Genomic DNA, 21,060 nt, shown 5'->3' with positions numbered 1-21,060 from the left:
CAATTTCCATGACTGGGGGTATGTGTAAAATGCCCCTTCTGGTTGCCTCGACAAGTGGATACGTGGTGATATCACTCTTTCAATCTGGGACACCATTTAGAGGAGGAGAATTGAGGGCAGAAGGTAGTGAATTGGGGTTTTGCTCTATTGTTTGAATTGCTTGTGCACCCTCGGAACCAAGATGAATGGGTGGGTCTAAAACTAAGAGAGTGGTCAAGGTTAGAGACCCAGATTTGGAGGTCATCAGACACAAGGGGTAGCTGACGGACGTGGAAGGATGTTAGGGTTGAGAGATACTGTGACACACTATCATTTAAAGGGCAGGAAGGGGAAGAGGGGCCAGAAAGGAAAACAAAGAAGGAACAGAGAGGTAGAACAGGAACCAAGATAGAATGACAGGATCAGAAAAACCAAGTGAGGATTTTTAAGATAGTCTCAGTATTTTCAAAGTATAAGTTTAATGACAGTTAGTTGGCTACTATTCCATAAAAGGATTACTCTATTTCCAAAGAATTTGCACAGTGTCTTACACATGTGTTAAGAGATTGAAAATAAATTAGAACATGATAAATGCACACTTAAGGCTAAAACTACAAGCACAAGGTAACCTCTAGAGAGTTTGGAAGGCACTTTGGGGTTTTCTCAGTGCCTCAGGCCACCGTTAGGAACTCTAGCTATTGTCCCACTCAAGTGTGGGAGGGTTGACAAATGGGGCATTGACTGACCTCTGGATAAACCAACTTTCCCTCCCCATGGGAGGGCTCACTCACAGCAACAGAAAAGGGTGCCCAGATCCCAGCTCAGGCTAGGAAGCCAACTGACTCAATCAGGGGTATGAACCCAGCAGGAAAAACTGAAAACATTTCATCCTTCCAGTTCCCCCACCCCCTTGCCAATCATGTGAGACTTGTCACTAAAGGGAAGTTCGGAAAGCAAACCAACCTCTCATCCCATATCCCAACATACCAAAAATGACTGAGACATCTGTACCCATGTGTTTCAAGGCCTCCCAATAGCTGTCCAAACACTTGGATCTGAGTTCATAATGGTGTGACACACACTTGACATAATCAGTTTAATAGAGCCAAGAGAACCTGATTTAGAAACTTGCTTCTAAGGCTGAGCCTCTCCTAGGAGGGAACCTCTTGCCTTAAGGAAGGATTGTCACTGATGTTCTAGGCACAGGGGCTAAATGGATTAATCATGGGTCTCCCTGGGCTCTGACTGTGAGATCACTCTATGCTTTGAGTTTTTCAGCTGTCAATTCTGTTACTGTTCCATCAAAGACAACAAGTAAACTTGAGTCAAGGTGTCAGGGGATTGTTGTCCCCGGACCGCCAGGTTCCGGCACTGCCATGACCATGGGTGGTCTGGCAAAGAACGAGAGCTTTTCCAAGACAATCAGACAGTCCACATGGGAATAATTCCCCACTTGTCCCTGCTGAGTGGGATTACTGGTTTTAGAGGCATTTGTTGAACGGTACAGCTCCCAATAAGAAAGGGGTGGGAAAAGAGATAGGAAAAGGGGGAAGGTGCTGGTGGGAGGGGGCCAGGGCTGCTTGCCGCCCCCCGGGGCTATCCGCAGGGCAGTGGGCAGCTATGATTGTGCTTCCATCCACCAGCTGGAGTCAGAGCTACTCATCATCATCGTCACTGTCATCATTAGACTCCTCATCAGAATTATCACCATCATCATCGTCCTCATCCTCATCGTCACCGCCATCATCTCCATCTTCATTGTCATCATCTTCAGTGTTTATCTTTCCAGAAAGCACATCTTCAATCCAGTCCTCCAGCTCCTCGGCTGTGGGCAGGTCGTCGTCATCAGGGATCTCCATCCAGACACTGTCAGCCTGCAGTGAGGGACAGAGTGAGTGAGTGAGTGATGGAAGGACCAGCCAGACCAGAGGATCCCAAGCAGCCGGGCCCTGTCATTGGGAACATGTGCACATGGTTTCATGGGAATGCCTGGATGCAGAATGCTGTGTGTAGCAGCCTGCTTGTGCGATGTCAAAGGAAGCGTGCATTCCAGTGTGTGTGTGTGTGTGTGTGTGTGTGTGTGTGATGTGCCCACAGAGGTCTCTGGGGAAGAAGAGCAGGTATGGAGGTGAGGTTGGAAGGGTTGGCAGGGGAATAAGCCAGGCCCAGTATACCAGGACTGGTAGCTGCTTCCACCCCATTCCTCTTTGAAATGCCATCTTTCCTATCTTCTGCCTTACCCCCTCACCCTGAAGCAGATCAGCGGCACTGCCTGGCAGAGTCCCCGTCCCACCCTAAACTGCCTGCCCTCCGGATCCCCGCCATTAGGTCTGGAAAGTGCTGGGGGTGGCGGGGGAGGTAGCTCAGATTGGAACAGTTCCCAGGGGTATCGAAATCAAGTATTATTATGAATCAGAACTATATTTGCACTGTTTTTTCCTTCTGATTTCATGACCGTATCTACAAGATATCTATGTAATAATAATGACAAACATTTACGTGATGCTTCCGGTAGGCTAGCCATGAAACTATCACCGATGTTTCCCTCAGGAAATGGGACTAAGAAAGAGGTCAGGGAGTGGGAAATACTTTTGCTTTTCACCATATATATTTCAAATGTTCCATTTATAAATGCTTTAACTGGAGTAAATTTTTGACAGTATTAATTATTATTATTAATTTAAAAAGCAGGGTACAGAATAAACAAATGTAGAATCCCCCAGGTGACCAAACATCCACCAACAGGATAACAGGACATTACTAACTGACCCCCACTCACAAGCATTCCCACTACAAATAATTATGCCTCTAATGACTTCTCTGTGACCATCTCTTTCTGTCCATTATTTATTTCCTCATTATCTGTTGTATTTGTCTTCCCTTCTGCTTTGTTATGATGGAGTTGTATCCGCAGTCAAGACTGAGGTTCAAAATTCCCCACAATCTTCCAGTATACTACACACCAGCTTTTTCCACCCTCGGTTCCAGCTGTCTGCCCGGTGAGGTGTGGCTCTCCACCTCATTCATGTTCCTCCTCCTGCCCCCCGCCCCCAGCCCCCTCCATCACCTGCCATCACAATGGCAGCTTCACATGTGGGTTCCTTTGTGTAAGAATAGTTTGTTGTTGGGCCTTAGGAGAAAATAGAGGGTGGGAAGTTGGTGAAAATACTTGGGTAGAAAGTTCCAAAGAGTCAGTAAAACAGGATGGGCTGGCCCCATAAAGGAAACGTGCCCATGCATTTCCCAGGAAGTGCCCAGTCCTGAAGCCATAGATTGAGACAGGCTCAGAGACTAGGCTGGGGACACACAGAGCTTGGGCAAGGCCAAGGGTCCTGCTCATTTCAGGGGAGGCTAGACTCCTATCCATGGGGTCACAGTCTGGGCTGCATGGCAGAAAACAGGACAGGTTAGCAGTGACCGGGGTATACTCACATCTGTCACATTCACCACCCCAATCTGTGGCTTGAATAGATCAATCTTGAAAGTCTTTTCCCAATAGGCAATGAGCTGAAACAACAAAAAATGAGATTAGACAGCAGGCAGAAGCCACATTTTGTGGCTGGACCCACCTGCCATCCCTTCATCGGTCACCATCGCTTTAAGGTTTCCAAGACAGCTGTGGGCACCTCAGAAATTGAAGCCTTGGCCTCAGCCCTCAAACACTTTAAATAAGTGTGGGAAAAAAAGAGGTCATAACACCAACTATGAAGACATGTACTATAAAAGCTTCTACAGCTGTAAAGAAGAATATTACAGAGATGGCCCAATGTCAATTCCCAAATGACCGTGGCTCTTTTATACTTCATGAGTGGTCAGGGAGCCATTTTCCTTCACTTCTTTTTCAATGTCCCATTTAAAAATCCCTTACCTTGCACTACTCAGATCCACAAGATGGTGGGGGAGGGCGTGGTGATGGAGACAAGAAGTGTCATGCAAGTAAAGGGAGGGCTTTTTTGTTCACCAGGCTTGGGATCTGCAGGGACTAATCCCTGACTGGGACAGGGCTAAAGGAGTCAGGGGCCATGGGGCTAAGACAATGCAAATAAATGTTCAGTGGCAGAAAGTCTCCAACGCAGATAAGTGGCCTGATGGGGAGCGGGGATGGTCAGGAACCTGGATATCCAAACAGTCTGGAGATTTCTCCTTTGCAAACACCAAAGCAAACAAACATACAGAGCAGGCTGGGACAACTGCAGACCATCTGCAAGCTTACACAACAGAACAGTCCAGATAAACTCAAAATATAGCCAGGCAGAGGCTAACTAAAAAGTTATACTAGGGGTGCCTGGGTGGCTCAGTCGGTTAAACGTCTGCCTCCGGCTCAGGTCATGATCCCAGGGTCCTGGGATCGAGCCCCACATCAGGCTTCCTGCTCAGCTGGGAGTCTGCTTCTCCCTCTGCCCCTCTTCCTGCCCATGTGAACTCTCTCTCTCAAATAAATAACATCTTTTCTAAAAAGTTACAGTATTTAGGGTCTTATGAGGCCATGACTTTGTTACGATCACCTAAGAATTACTTTCATGATATCTGAAGCATCAGATATCATGGAAGTCTCTGTCTCTGTCTTATTCTGTAAGTAAGACTGGTTTTCAGGACCCTTGAAATCATTCAACTGCCCCAATTTGACTATTTAATCATGATATGATCAGTCAGGTCCTATGCACCAAACAATAATTCCCAGAAGAATTATATCATTTAAACCTAATGATAACTAAACATGTTCTGATTAGCAGCAGTTAGCTCTACCTAAAGTCTATTGACTGAGTAGTAGACAAATCTTTGGCATCAGACAGATCTGGGTTGTGATATCTCATCTCCCACCTAGTAGCTTTGTTTTCATCTGTCAGATGGGGATTATGACGGTCTCTGCCTCACAGGGTTGATAGGAAGGTTCAATGAGATGGTGCCTGCAAAGAATTTACTATACTTCCAGGCATACAGTATATTGGCTACCTCCATTGTCATCACCACTGGACTCCTGTTTATTCTCTTTAAAATTTAGTATAATAAAGGCTTTCTGACCATTGATCACTGACATTAGCAAGAGTCTGGACCTTAACTTTCTTACACATTCAACATGCTAGGACCTGGGAGAACACAATGAACAAGACAGAGTCTCTGCTCTCTGAGGGGCTGCTCCTGCTCTCCACGAAGTTCTTCATCCTATGCAAAATGGTTAAGTCTAATTTTTATGACTTAGCAACTCAGGTTGCCTATGAATGATGGTCCCCACCCAAAACATGAAAGAGGTTGTAACAAGGGAGGTGGTGGGATGGGGGACAGGAATGGAAGTTCTAGTAGAAGAATTTCACCCAGCTCACTCATGTGGGTGGCTCAGATCCCTGATCTCCAGGGAATGAGAATGGTGGGTCTAACCATGTCAGTGCTAGCGCCCAGTATGAAGGTCAATGGTGTCCCACCATGTTGCCAAGGTCTTCCACACAAGATAGGAGTGGTCACACTGTGTTTCTGCACATGCTCCTCCTAGTGCACACCCTCCTTCATGCTTCTGGGTCTCACACCCAACACACACACGAGACTATGAAGGTGACCAAGGTCAGTGCCCAGGGCTGAGCCACTCACCAGAGGAAAGTCATCTGGGTCGATCCACACAATGCTCAGGTCAGGGTTGTCGGTGTTGTCCCTGGCAACCTGTTTCAGGATTTCCAGGAACTCGTAGCCATCTGAAGCAGGATTCGAGAAGTCTGAGTAACCCCTGTACATAAATGGCTTCCAGCATGTGGAGCCAGGAGTGTGGTCTTTCCACAAGAGTTTCTTAGGGCATTTGATGCATACCATCAATTATAGGATTATTCTACAAAGTGAGTCGGGGAACTTCAGCCACGAAGCAGCTTACTCAAAGGAAACAATAAAAATTTTAAATAAAAAATATTAGAATTTCACAGGGAAGTGGATGATTCTTAAAGCTGGGTTCCATTTGCTGATCAGATCAGAAGAACCCCTGCCTGGTCCTCAGTGCTCTGTTCCTTCTCTTGAAACCAACAATTTGCTATCACTCAGAGTTCTACAGACCAAGAACATGTAGCCTGGACCCTTAGTCTTCTGCAACCTGGAATCTGTAAAACCTTCAAACGAAGCTTCTGATTTACAGCTGGTTTCGTAGCTTTGAGATAGTAAATGGGGTTCCCCTCCCTCTCTCACCATTTCCTGGTATGCTCTGCCCTCCCTCTCTTCAAGCAGCAGCATTTATGGCCCCCAGGGGAGGGATGATTCATAAGAAAAGCAGAGACAAGCCTTGTGAGCCTCAAGAACACAATTTTTTTTTTTAATTTAAAAAAATTAAAGCCTAAACCTTTAAGGACTGGTAGCATAAAATTTATACCATAAACAAGTTTTGGAAGAACGTTTAGTAAGAGAAAGCACACCCTAAACCCTCAGCATCCCCACCCTACTCCCAGCTAGAAACAAAGATTCTGGAAAGTCCCTGAGAAGAAGCGCCGCGCCCGTGTGTATGTGGAGGCGCATGCGTGCGCACAGATTGCGAGCCAGGGTGTGCATGTGCATGTGTGTCCACACGAAGAAAGTCCAGCTCCAGGGGATCTCAGAGCATAGGGCACTCATGCAGTGTTTCGGAATGAAACTCTGGGAAATGGAGAGGCCTCCAAATCTTTTGCAGAACCCCTTGGTGCAGCAGCATGAGGGCAGAAAAGTCTGCCAGGAGGCCCCACCAGTTCTCTGTGGCTCTGAAGATGCACAAAGCCATGGCTGGGATGGACAGGACCAGTGGTGGGAACAAGAGCTAGAGGCCACACAGAACCACAGCCATCTCCATCTAGATGTATCCCCCACCTGTCTACGTGTGGGAAACCGCAAGACACCAGACCTCTCGGGATGGTGAGGTGAGGTTGGAGGGCCATCCATGACCAGACCCAGTTCCCACTCACTGGGTACAATACAGGTTTGATTCTAGACAGCAAAGTTCTGTCTCTGGCCTGGTTGAACATGTGACCTGAAATGTACACTTTCTCCACCAGCAACTTACCCCACCTGTCTCGGAATTCCCTCTGGCAACTGCTTTTTCTTTGTAAATGTTTCTTCTTTTGCCTGAGGTCCCAGCCATTTTGAGCCCTTCTGTTTAACAAGTCTCTTCTCTTCCCAGGAGCTTTAGCCTTTGTTTGGCTACTTGGGGCCTCTGGGTAAGGGTTTTCTCTGCACTTCCTCATCTCCTATACATTCCAGGTGAAATGCATGCCATTCTTGGCACTTCTGCTTTGAGTGGGTGTAATCACTTTCAATGTTGCTAACTCCCGACTACTAACTGTAAGATCCAGACTGGGCCCCCTCGGCCTTGCTACCTGGAAAGCAGAGGTACTGGTGGGAGAGAAGAGGCCACAGCCCCTTCCTGCGGAGCTGTGCTCTGCCTGCGTGATTTTTCCATCTATTGCAGAATTGCAGGTTTCCCCCGATATCCAAAAGTAGAACATTCCTAAGAACCGAAATGTTGTAAAGTGAAGAAGCAATAACATGTCATAAAATCAAAAATCCTCTTGGGACTTCTTTTCATCAGCAAAAACAGATACTAATGTGGATATTTTGTAAAGCAAAGCAACATAATGAGAATGTTGGGAGAGCGAGGGAAGACTGTGTATCACTAGTAACCAGGTATGGCAGACACCTGGGGTGAATAGGGCCACAGGCTTTAGAGTTCACTATCATTGTGGGAATTGGGTGGAGATGGGGTTGGAGGATATTACTCCTGCCTCCTGTAGGAGTGGCTGAGAAGGTCAAGCCCCTCCAGAGTTCCACTGGCCCCTGCTCTCTGAACCTTATAGCTCCTCCTTCCCTGGGCATAGAACTGTGTCCAAACAGGGAATCTGTGTATCATAATACACAGACCACAATGGGAAATTCTCCAAAACACTTTCCATGACTACTTTCAAGAACCAGAAGGAAGTATTCTAGAAGGTGAGAACCAAATGCAAAAGTGAACTTGATAAATCAGAAATTCACGAAGAGGCTAAAATTCAAAGACACGGACCCTGATTCACGTAGAAAGTACATCTGAGGGTCAAAAGACGGACGTGAATAAAGGGAGGGGAGAAGCCATCTAGGCACCATATTGTAGAGGGACAAAGGCGTCATGAGTACTATAGCTGAACACGCAAGAAAGCATGGTAGGTTTCTGATAGAAAACCGCACAGAATGTTGGAACTAATGAGAAGGAATGCTGCATATAGAATCTTTTCTACTCTACATGCTAGAGCAGGTTTGGAGATAAAAATGAAAAGATAGAAGGAATAAAAAATGGGTTCTGCTAGAAAACTTAAAAGGGTGGCAGTTTTTTTTATGTAAACAAGAAAAGTCAAATTTTTCACTTAGTGCTTAATTTTAGGAATACAAAAGGTTTTTAAGTCCACAGAGGAGTAAGGAAAACTCAAAAAACATTCACAAAATACATCAATAAATGAGGCTGACATTAAAGCAGGAGAAACCTCATCTAGATCCAACCACACCTTTTCGACTTTTGAGATGATGAATTCCATAATGGACATAATCTTTCTGCATTCCTGGATATTTTCAAGAACAGAACAGAGTGGGAGGGGCTGCCCAGAATGATGCTTAAACACACAGACATTGGGGCAAACAACCTTGGTCCAGATCCTGGTTCTGCCATTTTGAGTGTGACTTTGGGCAAGTTATTTAAGTCTTGGTCCCTCATCCATAAATTGGGATGATGATAATAAAAGTACCTATTTCATAAGGTGGTTGTAGGTTACATGAGTTAGTACCCTCTAAATCACTGCGACAGTGCCTAGCACAGAGTGAGTTTAAGCCATTATTCCTAAATGATCTGGATTTTTCTGCCTGAATACAAGGAACCTGGCCATTCATCTCTCCATTCAGGGCATAGGTAACAAGTACAATGATCTGGGCATAAGCAGTGTGTTTGATACAGTCTCAGCACCACACAGTAGAGAAGACAGGCTCGTAGGAAGTCACGCCAGGAGAGAGTATGTCATGGGGCGGTTCCTTCTGGCCCCTGCTCATGATTCTATGACTTGAAGGCCTCAGGGGTGGCTGTGCCAGCAGTTGTGAGTATGAGAACCTTGCCCCAATATGTGGATTAGAGCAAGGTTTAATTCCCTTCTCTTAAAGTCATTAAGCTAACTTGGATATTCCTGATTCAAGGTTCACAAGCCTGATACTTTCTCTCCCCTTTTCCTCGCAGCCTTGGATGTGGACCTGCTGGAATGGATTCTCTTGCATCTGGGAAAGCGGAGTTAAGGCAGCTGAACTGGTCTCCCAGGTATTTAATTGTTAAAATTGCAAGTTACAAGTTCAGTTTCCTCTTAGGGAGAGCTTCTGTTTCTTTGGAAAACAGGTGTCCAGGCAGGTGTCTTGGAGAAGGGAAACAGCCACCGTGGGCTCTCCCTTTTTGACCAGGAAGGCAGGTGCAGGAAGCCATATTTCACGTTTGTAATTCAGTGTAAAGACCAAGAAGAGTCCACAGTTACGATTTCATTAATGAATGGATGTATTTGAATAAATAGATGTTTCCTTCATCAGTGATACCCTAAACTTAGAGCCCTTTTGAAACTGTGGCCATGTATCTTTCAGGAAGAAGAGTCCATAATATTTTCAAAAAGCTAATTTTTTTTTTAAAGGAGGAAATATTATTCCATGATTTGGGGGCTAGCGATTATTTCATCACCAAACCTAGAGGACTAGTCAGTGTTTTTAATCTTCACATCTAGTCCTGATGGCCACAGGAAGATTTTCTTATTTGCATTTTAAAGATGATGGAGTTGAGACACAGATAGAGTATGTGGCTTGCCAAGCATCACGTGGGAGCAAGTGGAAGAGCCAGGATTCTAACTCAGTTCTTTGGTCTGCACGTCTAGAACCATTTCCATAATCACTTTCCCTCCCAGTTCTTGGCATTCCTACCAAAGCTATTGCCATCTTCCTTCCTCAAGATTGTGCTTGAGATTTGTGAGCGGAGTGGGAAAGCTTCCATAGGAGGGAAGCAAGAAGGTAGCAAGGGGCAGAACCCTCTGGAGGACAGAGCCCCTCTCCCCCACCCCCCACCATGCTGCTGGGCAACCTCCTCCTCCTGGCCACACTGTTACTGTGTTGGGAGGGTGGGTTAAGTCAGCGAGGTCCCTAAGTGACTGGAGTCTCAGAGATCCACCTAAATAAAGAAGAGGGACACGGTGCTGAGAGAACCGTGACTCCCTCCCCTGCCACACTGACTTGGAACCTAAAGTCCCATGACCCAGGGCTGAGGGCTCGTGTGGAGCCAGGTTTCCCACGGCCAGCAAGAGGCCTCTGGGAATCCCATCTCTGTGGGAGGGGAAACCGGTGATTATGCTCTCCTCCTTCCCAGGCAGGGAGGATCTGGTGGGAATGAGGCTGCACCAAGCCCTGGGGGACCAGTTCCAGGCCAGTCACAACCCTGTCAGACCAGGGCCGGGTCTGGCAGAGAAGTGGGTATTTCGGAGCACAGCCGAAGAGCTGGGAGCCTGGGTTTGAATCCCAGTTCCACCACTTATTAGCTGTGTGACCTGGTGACATTGTTTAACTTCCTATACCCCTGCTTCCTCATCTGTACATCGGGGCAGATCGTAAGGATGGTACCTAATACACAGGGTTGTTGGGAAGATTACATGCATGGTTAGCACTGAGCAAGAACCAAAAGTTAAGTTTGATAAACCAGATTTACATTGGGAAGCTCAAATAAGCAGTCAGCACTCTTACTTGAGACAGCGGATCTCAGAAACATTTTCCAAGAACCCCAGGCGGTTGCAATCCAGTCGGAACGGGGCTTGGAGACGTTCATTGCAGGGCCAACCCACGCGTGCACACAGCAGCCTGTCCTTGTATTTCCAGCTTGTTAGTGCTAATGTTCCCTGGGCCCTTAGAGGATATATCCATCCAGCATGCGCTCGTGTAGAATTGCCACTCTGCAGACCTTTCAGCAGGTGTTATAAAGAAGATGTCAGCCTGCTGCAGACACATCTGGGGGCAGCAGAGGAGAGGTGCTCATTTTCAAACCCGTCAAACAGCAGCTCCGGGGGCATCCTGAGCGCAGGAGCTGGACAGGCCCTGGAGGAGGAAGACCAAGCAGCGCGCAGGGCCTGGGGCAAGAGCAGAGCGCCCAGGCTCGTCCTTCCAGGGCCCAGAGAGCGACACTGCAGCCCGGGGAGCAAGCTCACAGCTGGCACTGTGGGAACCGCTCAGAGAAGCGCCCCCTGGGGACTCAGGTCACTTGGATAGTCGGTTGAATTCCAAATCTGGGAACATCAGTGGACAGCAGGGAGGACAGCTGACTTCGCTTCCTTAATTGGCTCCCAAGCTTCCAGGTGGCTGCGTTCTCTTGCTCTCCCTGCCCCCCTCCCCCAATAGTGCAGCAGCATCACTGGGCGTGCTCAGAGCCAGCCTCGGGCCGGGCAGTCCCACAGGTAGTGGGCTCAGCTGCACTGGGTGCTGAAGAGCCGGAGAGAAATCTAAGCTCGTGTGTCCGCTGTGCCCCTAGCCGCGTGATTTCAAGCAAGTCACCGAACTTCTCTGGGTCTTGCTCATGGTGAGGTGGCGGGGTGATGAAGGGCAGGAGAGAGGAAGGAAGGCGGGCTGAAGGGTCACTGGAGGAGGTCGCCAGGGGTAGTAACTGCGAGGGGCCCTCAAGTCTACAGCCAGGCCTCCTGCCACCGTGAAGGAAGCCAGACAGCCCTCAGCTTCGTTCTTGGCCTCAGCCTCCTCATTTGTAAAATGGGAATAAAACGAGCAGCGCCCACGTGGGGTTCTGGCCCGTAAGCATACAAGAAGTGATCGAGAAGTGATCATCACCAGCCTCATCATCATCAGGCCACGGTCAGAGGTCAACTAAGCCTGCCGGGATTTGAATCACAGCAAGCGATCTAGGCCCTTTAACCTCTCAGACCACTTTTCTCCTCTGAGCTGGGATGTAATAATCACGCATTTATCACAGCCTGGCTTTAGGGACCCAACGAGATCATCTCCGTACAGCACAGTTCCTCGAGACAGTTAGCTCTTTCAGGAGAGCTGTATGGACTTCCCGGACAGATGACCTTCTGTCTTTGGCCGGTGGGCAGGGGTCCCGTTGCGGCAGTCGGCCAGCGAGAGCAAAAGTATAGAAGGAACCGCTGTCTGGGCAGCAGCGAAATTCCTGGTCCTACAGCCACGCCTCTCTGCCCCGGGTCACACATCAGTGACCTTCGGGTAATGACTGACTAGCTGCAGCGTCAGGACTTTCACAGAAAAGCCTTTCCTAGCCCTGAGTGGGCCAGGCCCTCCCTGGATGAAAAAATACACTTCGATCCCCCACATATTGCCCCTCCCCCCCCCTTCTTCAGTGCGTTTCTTCCAGCTTCCCAGGAACAAGCCCCAGCTTGGGCTCCTCTGGGGAAAGACGCAGCTTCAGGCCCAGGGATATTTGTGCAAGTAGGAGGTGGAAGTAGTTTCAGGAGCTTGATTCATTGCAGCAGCAATCTCGGTCAAACAGGTTCCAGCAACTTCTTGGAGGCTTCTTTGTTCCATTGTTCCAGAGGGCCAGACAGGCTTCCCCACAATCCTGGAAGAGGGCAGGTGGGGCAGAGGGAGGAAGCCCGCTGGGGTCTGGCCAGCCCGCTGCTGCTGATGGCAATTTCATCTCTGTTCACACAACACCAGGGATCCGACTCTGTTTGATTACAGCTTATAAACCCCGGGCAATTGGCTTCCTTCGGTATTTTCCCCTGCAGGGGCAGAGGGGTGGCCAGAAAATGCTGGAACCATACTGGCTTTTTTTTTTTTTTTTTTCCAGACAAAGACTAGATATCCTTAAAGAGTTTTGCCAACTCTGCAAGTCAATGATGGGAAAAGTGAGACCTCAGTGAGCATTCAAAAACTAGTACAAACAAAGGGGGGAGGAAACCCTCAAATAATTTAGAGCATCAATTTGGTTTTGATACAATGGAACATTGTTTGGCCCTAAAAAGAAGTGAATTACTGATGTGTGCTACATACTGATGAATCTTGAACACATTATGGTAAGTGAAAGGGGCCAGGCACAAAAGGCCACAGATTACACAATTCTAATCACATGGAATGTCCATGATAATCAAATCCGTAGAGATAGAAAGTAGATTCGTGGTTGCCGGGGATGGGGGGGGGGGGGAAATGGGAGGGACCGCCAACGGGCATGGGGTTTCCTTTTGAGGTGATGAAAATGTTCCGGATTAGTGTACAACTGTGTGAATACACTAAAATCACCACCGAAACGCACACTTTAAAAAGGTGAATACTGTCATGTGTGGCTTCTCTCTCAAGATTAAAAACTGTATGATAATAGCATTTAGGTTTCTGTCTGTAAGAACTATGGAAGCTAATAGTGTATTAACAACAACAACAACAAAAACAGGAGTGGGGTTGAAGTGTTGGGGCTCAGTCTTGGTCAGTCATCCGCTTATCCCATCACCTCCCGACAGCTGTTTATTGAGTACCTACTATGTGTCAAGGTGCTGTACAAGGACCAGGTACATACTGAGGACCAAGACAACCTGTGGCTCCTTCATGGCCCACTATGAACTCCTTGTGCCCTCTTGGGCAGATTGCTCAACTCCTTGAAGCCTCCTCGTCTGTCCCTATGAGTGTACAAGAGGTCTCAGGCAAATACCACAGTTCTGCAGTACCTGGGGCCGTGGTTCCTAAACCGGATGGTGCCTTAACACTTGCCTCTGAGCTCTGTGCAATTACAGGTTTCGGAAGGTCCTGTTATAATCAGCCCCAGGTGGCTTTGGTTCTCATGCTGTCACGTTTGGCGACCCCTGCCCAGGCACCTCATGGCCCAAGGCCAGCCGCTGAGCCATCTTAAATGAAGTTCCTTGCCTTCTATGTGTGCCGTCTGGATCATGCCTAGTCTCCGCATATGCGCCACAGAATGCCCACTTATGCTTTGGGGACCCTTTATGTCACAGCATTGCCAAAGGGACTCAGCATTCTACAGCCAGCAATATTGATTTTTCCTGCACTTCGTTCTCCACCGATGCTAAAAAGAATGTGACCAGGAAAAAGTCATCCAGTTTCCAAAATAAAACAAAGCTGCTCATCCGTGTATAGGGTCATTTTGCACTTTAGAAATTAACTGCCAGTTTTGTCCAAGCCTCACTCTTTGAGGGAGTGTTTTCTATTAAGTTTCCCAAGCACATACCATATTTTACAAAGCAAAGCATACTTTGGTTGTAGTTGAAATGTAGGATCGTTATTTATATAGGCTAGATCATAATACTGTTAAATAAACTTTTTTTTTAATGTGGACGGACATTTCTCTCTCCCTCTCTCTCACATGCACACGTGCGTGCACACGCATACACCCTGTAAAGCTAGGATGTTTTTATATCCCTCCAGTACTCAGTGCTTCTTCCTAGTTTGGACAGCCAAGCAGAAAAGAATGAGGCTCTGATCCATCTACATCTCTTGGCTGTGTGCACAACTGACAACAGACTCATACCTAACTGGCGACCACCAGGGGGTGCCCAATATCTTGCAGTGGACTTGCAGACAAGCGCTGAGGCAAGAGCAAGGAAGGAGGGCTGGCAAAGGGGAGAAGTCAGATCTTGCTTAAGGTGTCAAGGGACAGATGGGGGTTTCCTACCTGGGTCACTCCTCTCTGCAAAGGCCACAATGTGGATCCCATTCAGATCATCTTCCTGGAGGAGAGAAGAATCAGAAGTTACACTCCCAGGTGGAGAGATAGAAAGGAACAAGTCAGGGACAGAGACAAAGGGTGGCATGGAAGTGGGAAGGGGGGAGGTGTTGGGGTAGTAGACATGGGGCAGGGGAACTGAGGGGTGCACAGTAAGGAAGGAAATATTGATGAGCAACTGGGCGGAATGCGTGCTGCTTGATCCATGGGTTTACAAGACAGGAGAACACCCACTACACACAAGACATCAGCACTGAATGGGCCTCACTCCTGTGGGCTGTGGGGTCCAGGACAGCAGCAGCAAAAGGCAAAAGGAGGAAAAACATGATTCTGGTTATTAGGAGCTCCAAGGGCAACAATCACTCTGAATATAGCTCAGTAAATTGTCAGTCTGTGTTTTGAAAATTCACCACCAGCAACCAGCAAATATGGGAACGTCTGAATGCCGTTGACAAATCCTGAAACTGTCCCCAGACTGGCAGCAGACAGGAATCTTCTAGGTCAGTTAAGACGTGGGTCTGTTCTGTTCACGCAAGAATCATATACAAACGTAGGGCTCCTCTGTGAACACTCCTCCTACTGAAAAACCTGTGTAGTCAGTAAGGGGTGCCTCGCTGACTGTGGCATCCAGGTTCCCACCTTGGGGTCCTTTCTGCTCAGGTCCAAATTTTGCTGAGGGCCTCTAACGCATTTCTGTGAGTGTGGGAGGCTATGGGAAAAGTGGATTTGGGGACTAGGGAAAGTTGAGGGTGTAACATGACACGTGGGTGTGGCTGCGGGGGCTGAGGCCAAGGCCAAGGATTCAGCGAGTACGTCACATCCCTGAGCGAGCAAACAGCATTGCATGGTTCTATGTTCTCGACAGAAAGGACCATACACCTGTGTCTCCTTTGGAGGAGGCTCTGTTGTGAGCAATGTGATTACCAAAAAAACATGGAGAGGAAGATGTTTAAGAAGGAGGCACCCGGGACAAATCTGAGTGAATACCGATTATCGCTGACACAGGGAAAGGGAGTCACAGGGCATCCCGGATATCACATCAGAATCATCCTATGGAAAAAACTCCAAGCATCTCAACCCTCCCATGATCCCCGTTTCCATTTCAATTGATTTTAATGCTGGTGCAATCCTATCTAAATGCTAATTTTCCCCCTTTGAGTTTGGAATGGACAAAAGCTCCAAAAATTCTGAGAGATTAAATGGAAAATATTATTATTAAAAACAAGAGAGTGGGCATGGGCTTGGTCAGATGCTTTGGGGAATTGAATTTTACAGATATATGTGTGTGCGTGTGCGTGTGTGTGCAGGTTTATTACACAAATCTGACACCAACCAGAAGGGGAGTCCAAGGTTTCACTGTTTTACATTTGCTATTATGGCCAGACAGAATATCCTGATCAGTTCTCATTAGGCTGTCCTGTGTCTCTGTCTCCTGCCATCAGCAGGAAGTGAGCAGTGTTAACTCTGTGAAGTAGGCTTCATTTCTGTGTGCCCTTCTAGAACACATTTGGAAATTGCTTTTGGAATTAAGAATCCATATTCGTTTGTTAAGAGGCTGCTCACAATGTGACTGTCACTCCCCAGACCCAAGATGGTGCCTGGATGGAGGGCTCTCATCCAGGCAAAGAACCCGTCTCTTTGTAGGGATCAAAGAGTCAGTTCACAAACCTGTAGTGAACACTGGCAAAGAGGTATTTTCAGTAATAAACTAACAGAGCAAGAATCCATGGGGGAAGTGTATAAATCAGGGTTCCTCAGTGAGAATCCATTGTGCACGGGGGAGGAAGAGCCAAGCTGACCATACACAGGACTGAGACATCCCCCCCCCCCCGCCCCGGGGCCTTCTCTGAACCCCACAGCCTTTGCTCCAGATCACCCATTTAGCCTTTGGATCACATTGCCTTGGAAACTCTCTTTTTAATAGCACAAATCTTACCTTCTCAACCAGATGGCAAGCTCTCTGAGGAGAAGGATTATGCCTTAAAATAACAAGGATAATTACAATGGCCACAATAGTATCTGCCCCCTGCCGTTCTTTGTATCAGTTCTTTACAAGTACGTCTTTTCTAAACTGCAAATGAAAGTCTTATTCTTATTTAGTGCTTAAAGAATTGAAGTGACTTACCTAACGCCACAGAACTGGTACGTGACATAACTGGGATTCAAGCCCGTTCTGTCTGGCCCCACGTGCTTTTTCTTTCCCACTGAAGGGGTCCAGAATAAGCCACTGTGGCATAAAAATTATTTTGGGCTGAAAGCATATGAATTCCTAAATGCCTTATCTACCTAAAAACAGAGAATCCCAAAAGAACTCAATTGTCATAAACCCGTACCCAAGAACCGTTCTAATTTCTCTTCTTAGATATTATCACAGAACTAGCAAATCTCCCATCTATTCCCCAGGGGCCCATTTCTTTTTCCAAAGATGTGGTTTGTTTTTCCATAAGTTCCCTTTCTCCCCAACCTTCTAACAAGTCATTTTTTCTCCCAGAAGTGCCTCCTGCCTCTCCCATTTCCAATTAAGATGGTATATAAGCCCTTTGTTGAGTCACATTTCCTTGTAAACTCCCTTGCATAAATAGGTCATTAAATCTTTTGCCCATGCTCATCGGTGTTTTGTCAGTTTAATTTGCAGCCCCTTAATACAGAACCTAAGAGGGTAGAAGAAACAGTTTTCCTCCTTGACATCACCAATAGCAACAGAATGAGTCTGTTGTCCCTGCAGGGTTTGCAGATGTTTCAAACTCAGATTAGTGACTCTTAGTTAAAGGAGCTGGTAAGGGGGTTTTATGTAAAATGACTGAGCCCCATATCCCCCAAAGAACTGGAGACTTAGGAATACTTTGGTGAATACCCTACTCTGAATTCTCTTTCACTTTGTACATCCATCTATCATAGTATGGGCATACTGGAGTGGTGTTATATGTTTTAAGATTGTTTCATTTATTCAACCCTGAACTTCTAAGGACACAATAGCAATGTTCATTTTTATAAACCCTGTGCTTAGCACAAAGTAATAGGTTCTTATGAATGTCCACTGACTTAAAGAAAAAAGGATGTGTAAGCTTACACACTAGTTGAAGAAAATAGAAAGTATTAGAGATACCAAAAAGAAACCACACATCAGTCACCCACCAACCAGGTATATTACCACTGTTGCTGTTTTGCTCTGTTTCCTTCCAGGTTCTGTTGAATGTTTGTTCTCTTGATTGAAGCAATGCAAAGAAAAAAACATGCACTTAAAACTACAGACTCCCTGGTGCAATGGAATGTTCCAGGGGCTTATCTGGAGGTTTCTGGCCCCCTTTTGGAAGTACTACTTTATAACTGCCACAAAGAGAGAAGGTTCTTTCTGAAGGAACTGCTGACTCCCATCCCCATAGACTTTTGCCCAGAACTCTGACCACTTGCCAGGACGGAGAGCTGGTTGGAAGGTAAGAGTATTGAAAGGGAAGGACAAGCCGGCACTCAGTCTGGACCACCTTGCCCCACCTTGACGTTCTTTGAATCTAAATAAGCAAATAGCTGTTTGATTTACAAAGCAAGTATTGCTAGCCACCAATTTCTTTAGTAATAATCAAGTATGTGTTTTTTATGGTTTGTTCTTTAAAAACCCACACAATGAGAGAAAGAAAAAGGTCAATAGTTGCTTTAGCTTGACTTAGTTTTCCTATCTTATTTAAATATTTTGCAACGTCTGGGGAAGTGGGTGTTGAAGATAAAGACTTCCAAGTTCATAACGGGTCACCTTCCCCAGCTTCTGTGGTTTCATTTGCTGCAGCCAAGTGGTCCATGAAGATGCTGCTCTTTGAAGCAATGCTTCCCTAGGTGGCAAAGGTAGATGGGGAAGGCACTTGGGAAGTGGCTTCCCAGAGATCCCTTTGACAGATTGATTTCTGCTTCTCCTTTTTAAGGATGGAAAGATGATCCTGCCTTCCCTCCGGTTAGGTCTGGTTACAGCTCCTGGGGATGTCACATGGATAGTCCATGATGGTGTGCAGGTAAGAAGAAAACTAGTCTAGTTGCCCTTTTCTCTACCAGGTTAAATTTAATACAAAGCCCTTTCCTGATTAGAAAACAATTGAATATATAGTAATGGTGGAAAATATGAGCCATCAGTTATATTATAGCGAAAGGTAGTAACTTCTCTTTTCCCTTAAGTGAAAAGAGAGCAGAGAATGAGTTTCAGTGAATCCAGAAAATGAAATTTCTGAACTTCTGCCTATGATATATAAGAGGGAACATTTCTACTGGGCAGTGTGGGGGGCTAGGGGTATTTGTGGTCAGGGGGAGGGGACAGGACACAGCTCTCCCACCAAGGCAGATGGTGTCAGGGATGTGATATAGCTGTGTCATTAAGAGAAGGTCTAAAGGAAGGGCTTCTCTTAGGGATGAAGAAAATTAAAAGAACTAAGAACAGAGACCTAGCAGAAGAGAGCAGTGACAATCACTCTCAATTTAAAATGGTCATGAAAGACAGAGAAAGACCAGGTAGCAGATTCTGGTAACCAAGAACTCACACCATGTTAAAGACTAAAGAATAGAACAACAAACCTCGGGTGTGAGATCCAAGATCAGATCCTGGGCCAGGAAAAAGGAATTTTTTGTGTGTGTGCTATAAAGGACATTAGTGGGACACTGGTCAGTTGGAATAAGGTCCATAGGTGAAATAGAATTATACTAATTTCCTGATTTTGATAAGTACACTGTGGTTTTGAGAGACATTCCCTGTTTTTAGAAAACATCTGAAGTATAAGGAGATTTGTGTCTGCTAGCTACTCTCAAATAAGTCAGGGAAAAAAATGTTTATATCCATTATCTGTCAAGAAGTATGTGATCAAGCAAATAAAGTAAAATGTTAACATTTGGGTTATCTGGTAAAGAGATCATGGAATTCTTTACATTATTTTTTGTAAGTGTGAAACGATTTTCAGTAAAAGGTAAAGATATTTTTTAAAAGAATATTATTTTTAAAACACTGATACACTCTTTTTAAATCTAGTAACAAGACCTTTTAAAGATTACATTTTTGAAAGGTTTAAATATTAAGAAAATAGGTTGCCATTACTGCTGGGTTATTCTTCGAAAGTCCGATTATCCAGACTGGATGACTTACTTTTCAGGATCTTACGAAACGTTTGTTCTGCCTTCAGACATACAAATAAGTTACCAGCCAGTAAGACATCAAGTGATAAGTTACTTCATGGTTCTGTTCTGTCATTTTAGACTCTGAATCAAAGACCAAATAAATAAATGCTTTCATTTTAATTCCTTTCTTCTCCCCCACCCCCTTGACAAAATGGCACCTCATGGGGATATGGCTTACTCTGGGGAACTATACTGAAGAGAACATGAGATTTGGCTCCAAATGATCTAAACTTAAGTCCCAAGATCTAATGCTTATTACTTATGTATCCCTGATTAATCAACTTAATCTGTACGATCACCAGTTTCCCCATGTAAAAGTGAGTTTTCCTCACTTTTTAGAACTCTTGAAACATCCAGTTGAAAAGGATACTGTGGAATGCTTTGAAGAAGCTCCACAGGTGTTGGTTGTTATTGGTTATGGAATTTTATATAAAGCTGATGTGGGGTGGGATGGCATGGGATGTTGTATCTCCATGGCCTTCTTTCTATGCTATTTTGACTTGCCTGACACGTTGTCTATGGCATAGACCTAGGGGATAATCTGACTCAGCATCTTCCAGTGCCTTGAGTTGATATTAATGAAAACAACTACCATCAATTGGCCAAATACCTCCCAGGTTCTGGGTGTTTTGCAACCACTCATCCTTACGAAAAGCCCTGATTTGAGAAGCAGAAACTAACTAAAGCTCAGAAAGATGACATGACTTGATACAGGATGCAGAGCTACCAGGTAGCAGATTCTGGATGTGAACCCAAGTCTCTATGACTCCACAGCCTGAGCGCCTTCCATGATGTCACCCTGGGTCTCTGGTAGTCAGTGACCAGAAGCCAGTAGTGACTGTGGGAAATGAACTCAAAGAGTAGTTTTGCCTTGTGGGTAGTACCCAAGAGGCTTAAATTAGATCCAAGGAGAACTGGGCTTTAATTGAGAGTGATGTTATCCACGTTTCAAATTCTCCATCATCTAGACATCCACTCCAGCAAAATAAAATGTGGTTTAAGTTTGGGAACTCAAAGGGGTACTCCACTTGGTGTGGTGTCTACAAGGCAGAAAGAGTTTCTCATTTCTTACCCATGTTTCAAACATGTCTTCTGGACGCAGGCGACGTAGGGTGGGTCTGAAAAAAACAAAGATGAGCTTCTTTGAGTAGGGATTACCAAGGCAGACACCACAGCCTCAGCATAGTGAATATAAAATGAGATGCTGGTTCATTTGCAAGGGCATGAAGAGCTCTAGAAATCTCCCCTAAGGAAATGAAGCTGTTCTA

The 21,060-nt window shown here is 46.0% G+C and overlaps 1 protein-coding gene across 1 annotated transcript in view; it reads right to left on the bottom strand.

Moving 5' to 3' along the window:
- Positions 1 to 447: 447 nt before the first annotated feature.
- Positions 448 to 21,060, bottom strand: part of CASQ2 (calsequestrin 2) — a 62,764-nt gene continuing 42,151 nt past the window's right edge. The window contains exons 7-11 of the mRNA XM_032302580.1: positions 20,865 to 20,910; positions 14,594 to 14,648; positions 5,563 to 5,663; positions 3,412 to 3,486; positions 448 to 1,853 (exon numbers count right to left, since the gene is read on the bottom strand). Coding sequence (XP_032158471.1) covers positions 1,635 to 1,853; positions 3,412 to 3,486; positions 5,563 to 5,663; positions 14,594 to 14,648; positions 20,865 to 20,910 — 496 coding nt within the window. The 3' untranslated portion in view covers positions 448 to 1,634. The remainder of the gene's footprint in view (positions 1,854 to 3,411; positions 3,487 to 5,562; positions 5,664 to 14,593; positions 14,649 to 20,864; positions 20,911 to 21,060) is intronic.

This window comes from Mustela erminea, chromosome 10 (assembly GCF_009829155.1).
Source record: "Mustela erminea isolate mMusErm1 chromosome 10, mMusErm1.Pri, whole genome shotgun sequence".
Lineage (NCBI taxonomy): Eukaryota > Metazoa > Chordata > Mammalia > Carnivora > Mustelidae > Mustela > Mustela erminea.
Note: the sequence above shows the minus strand (reverse complement) of the source record. Positions and strands in the feature narration are given on the sequence as shown.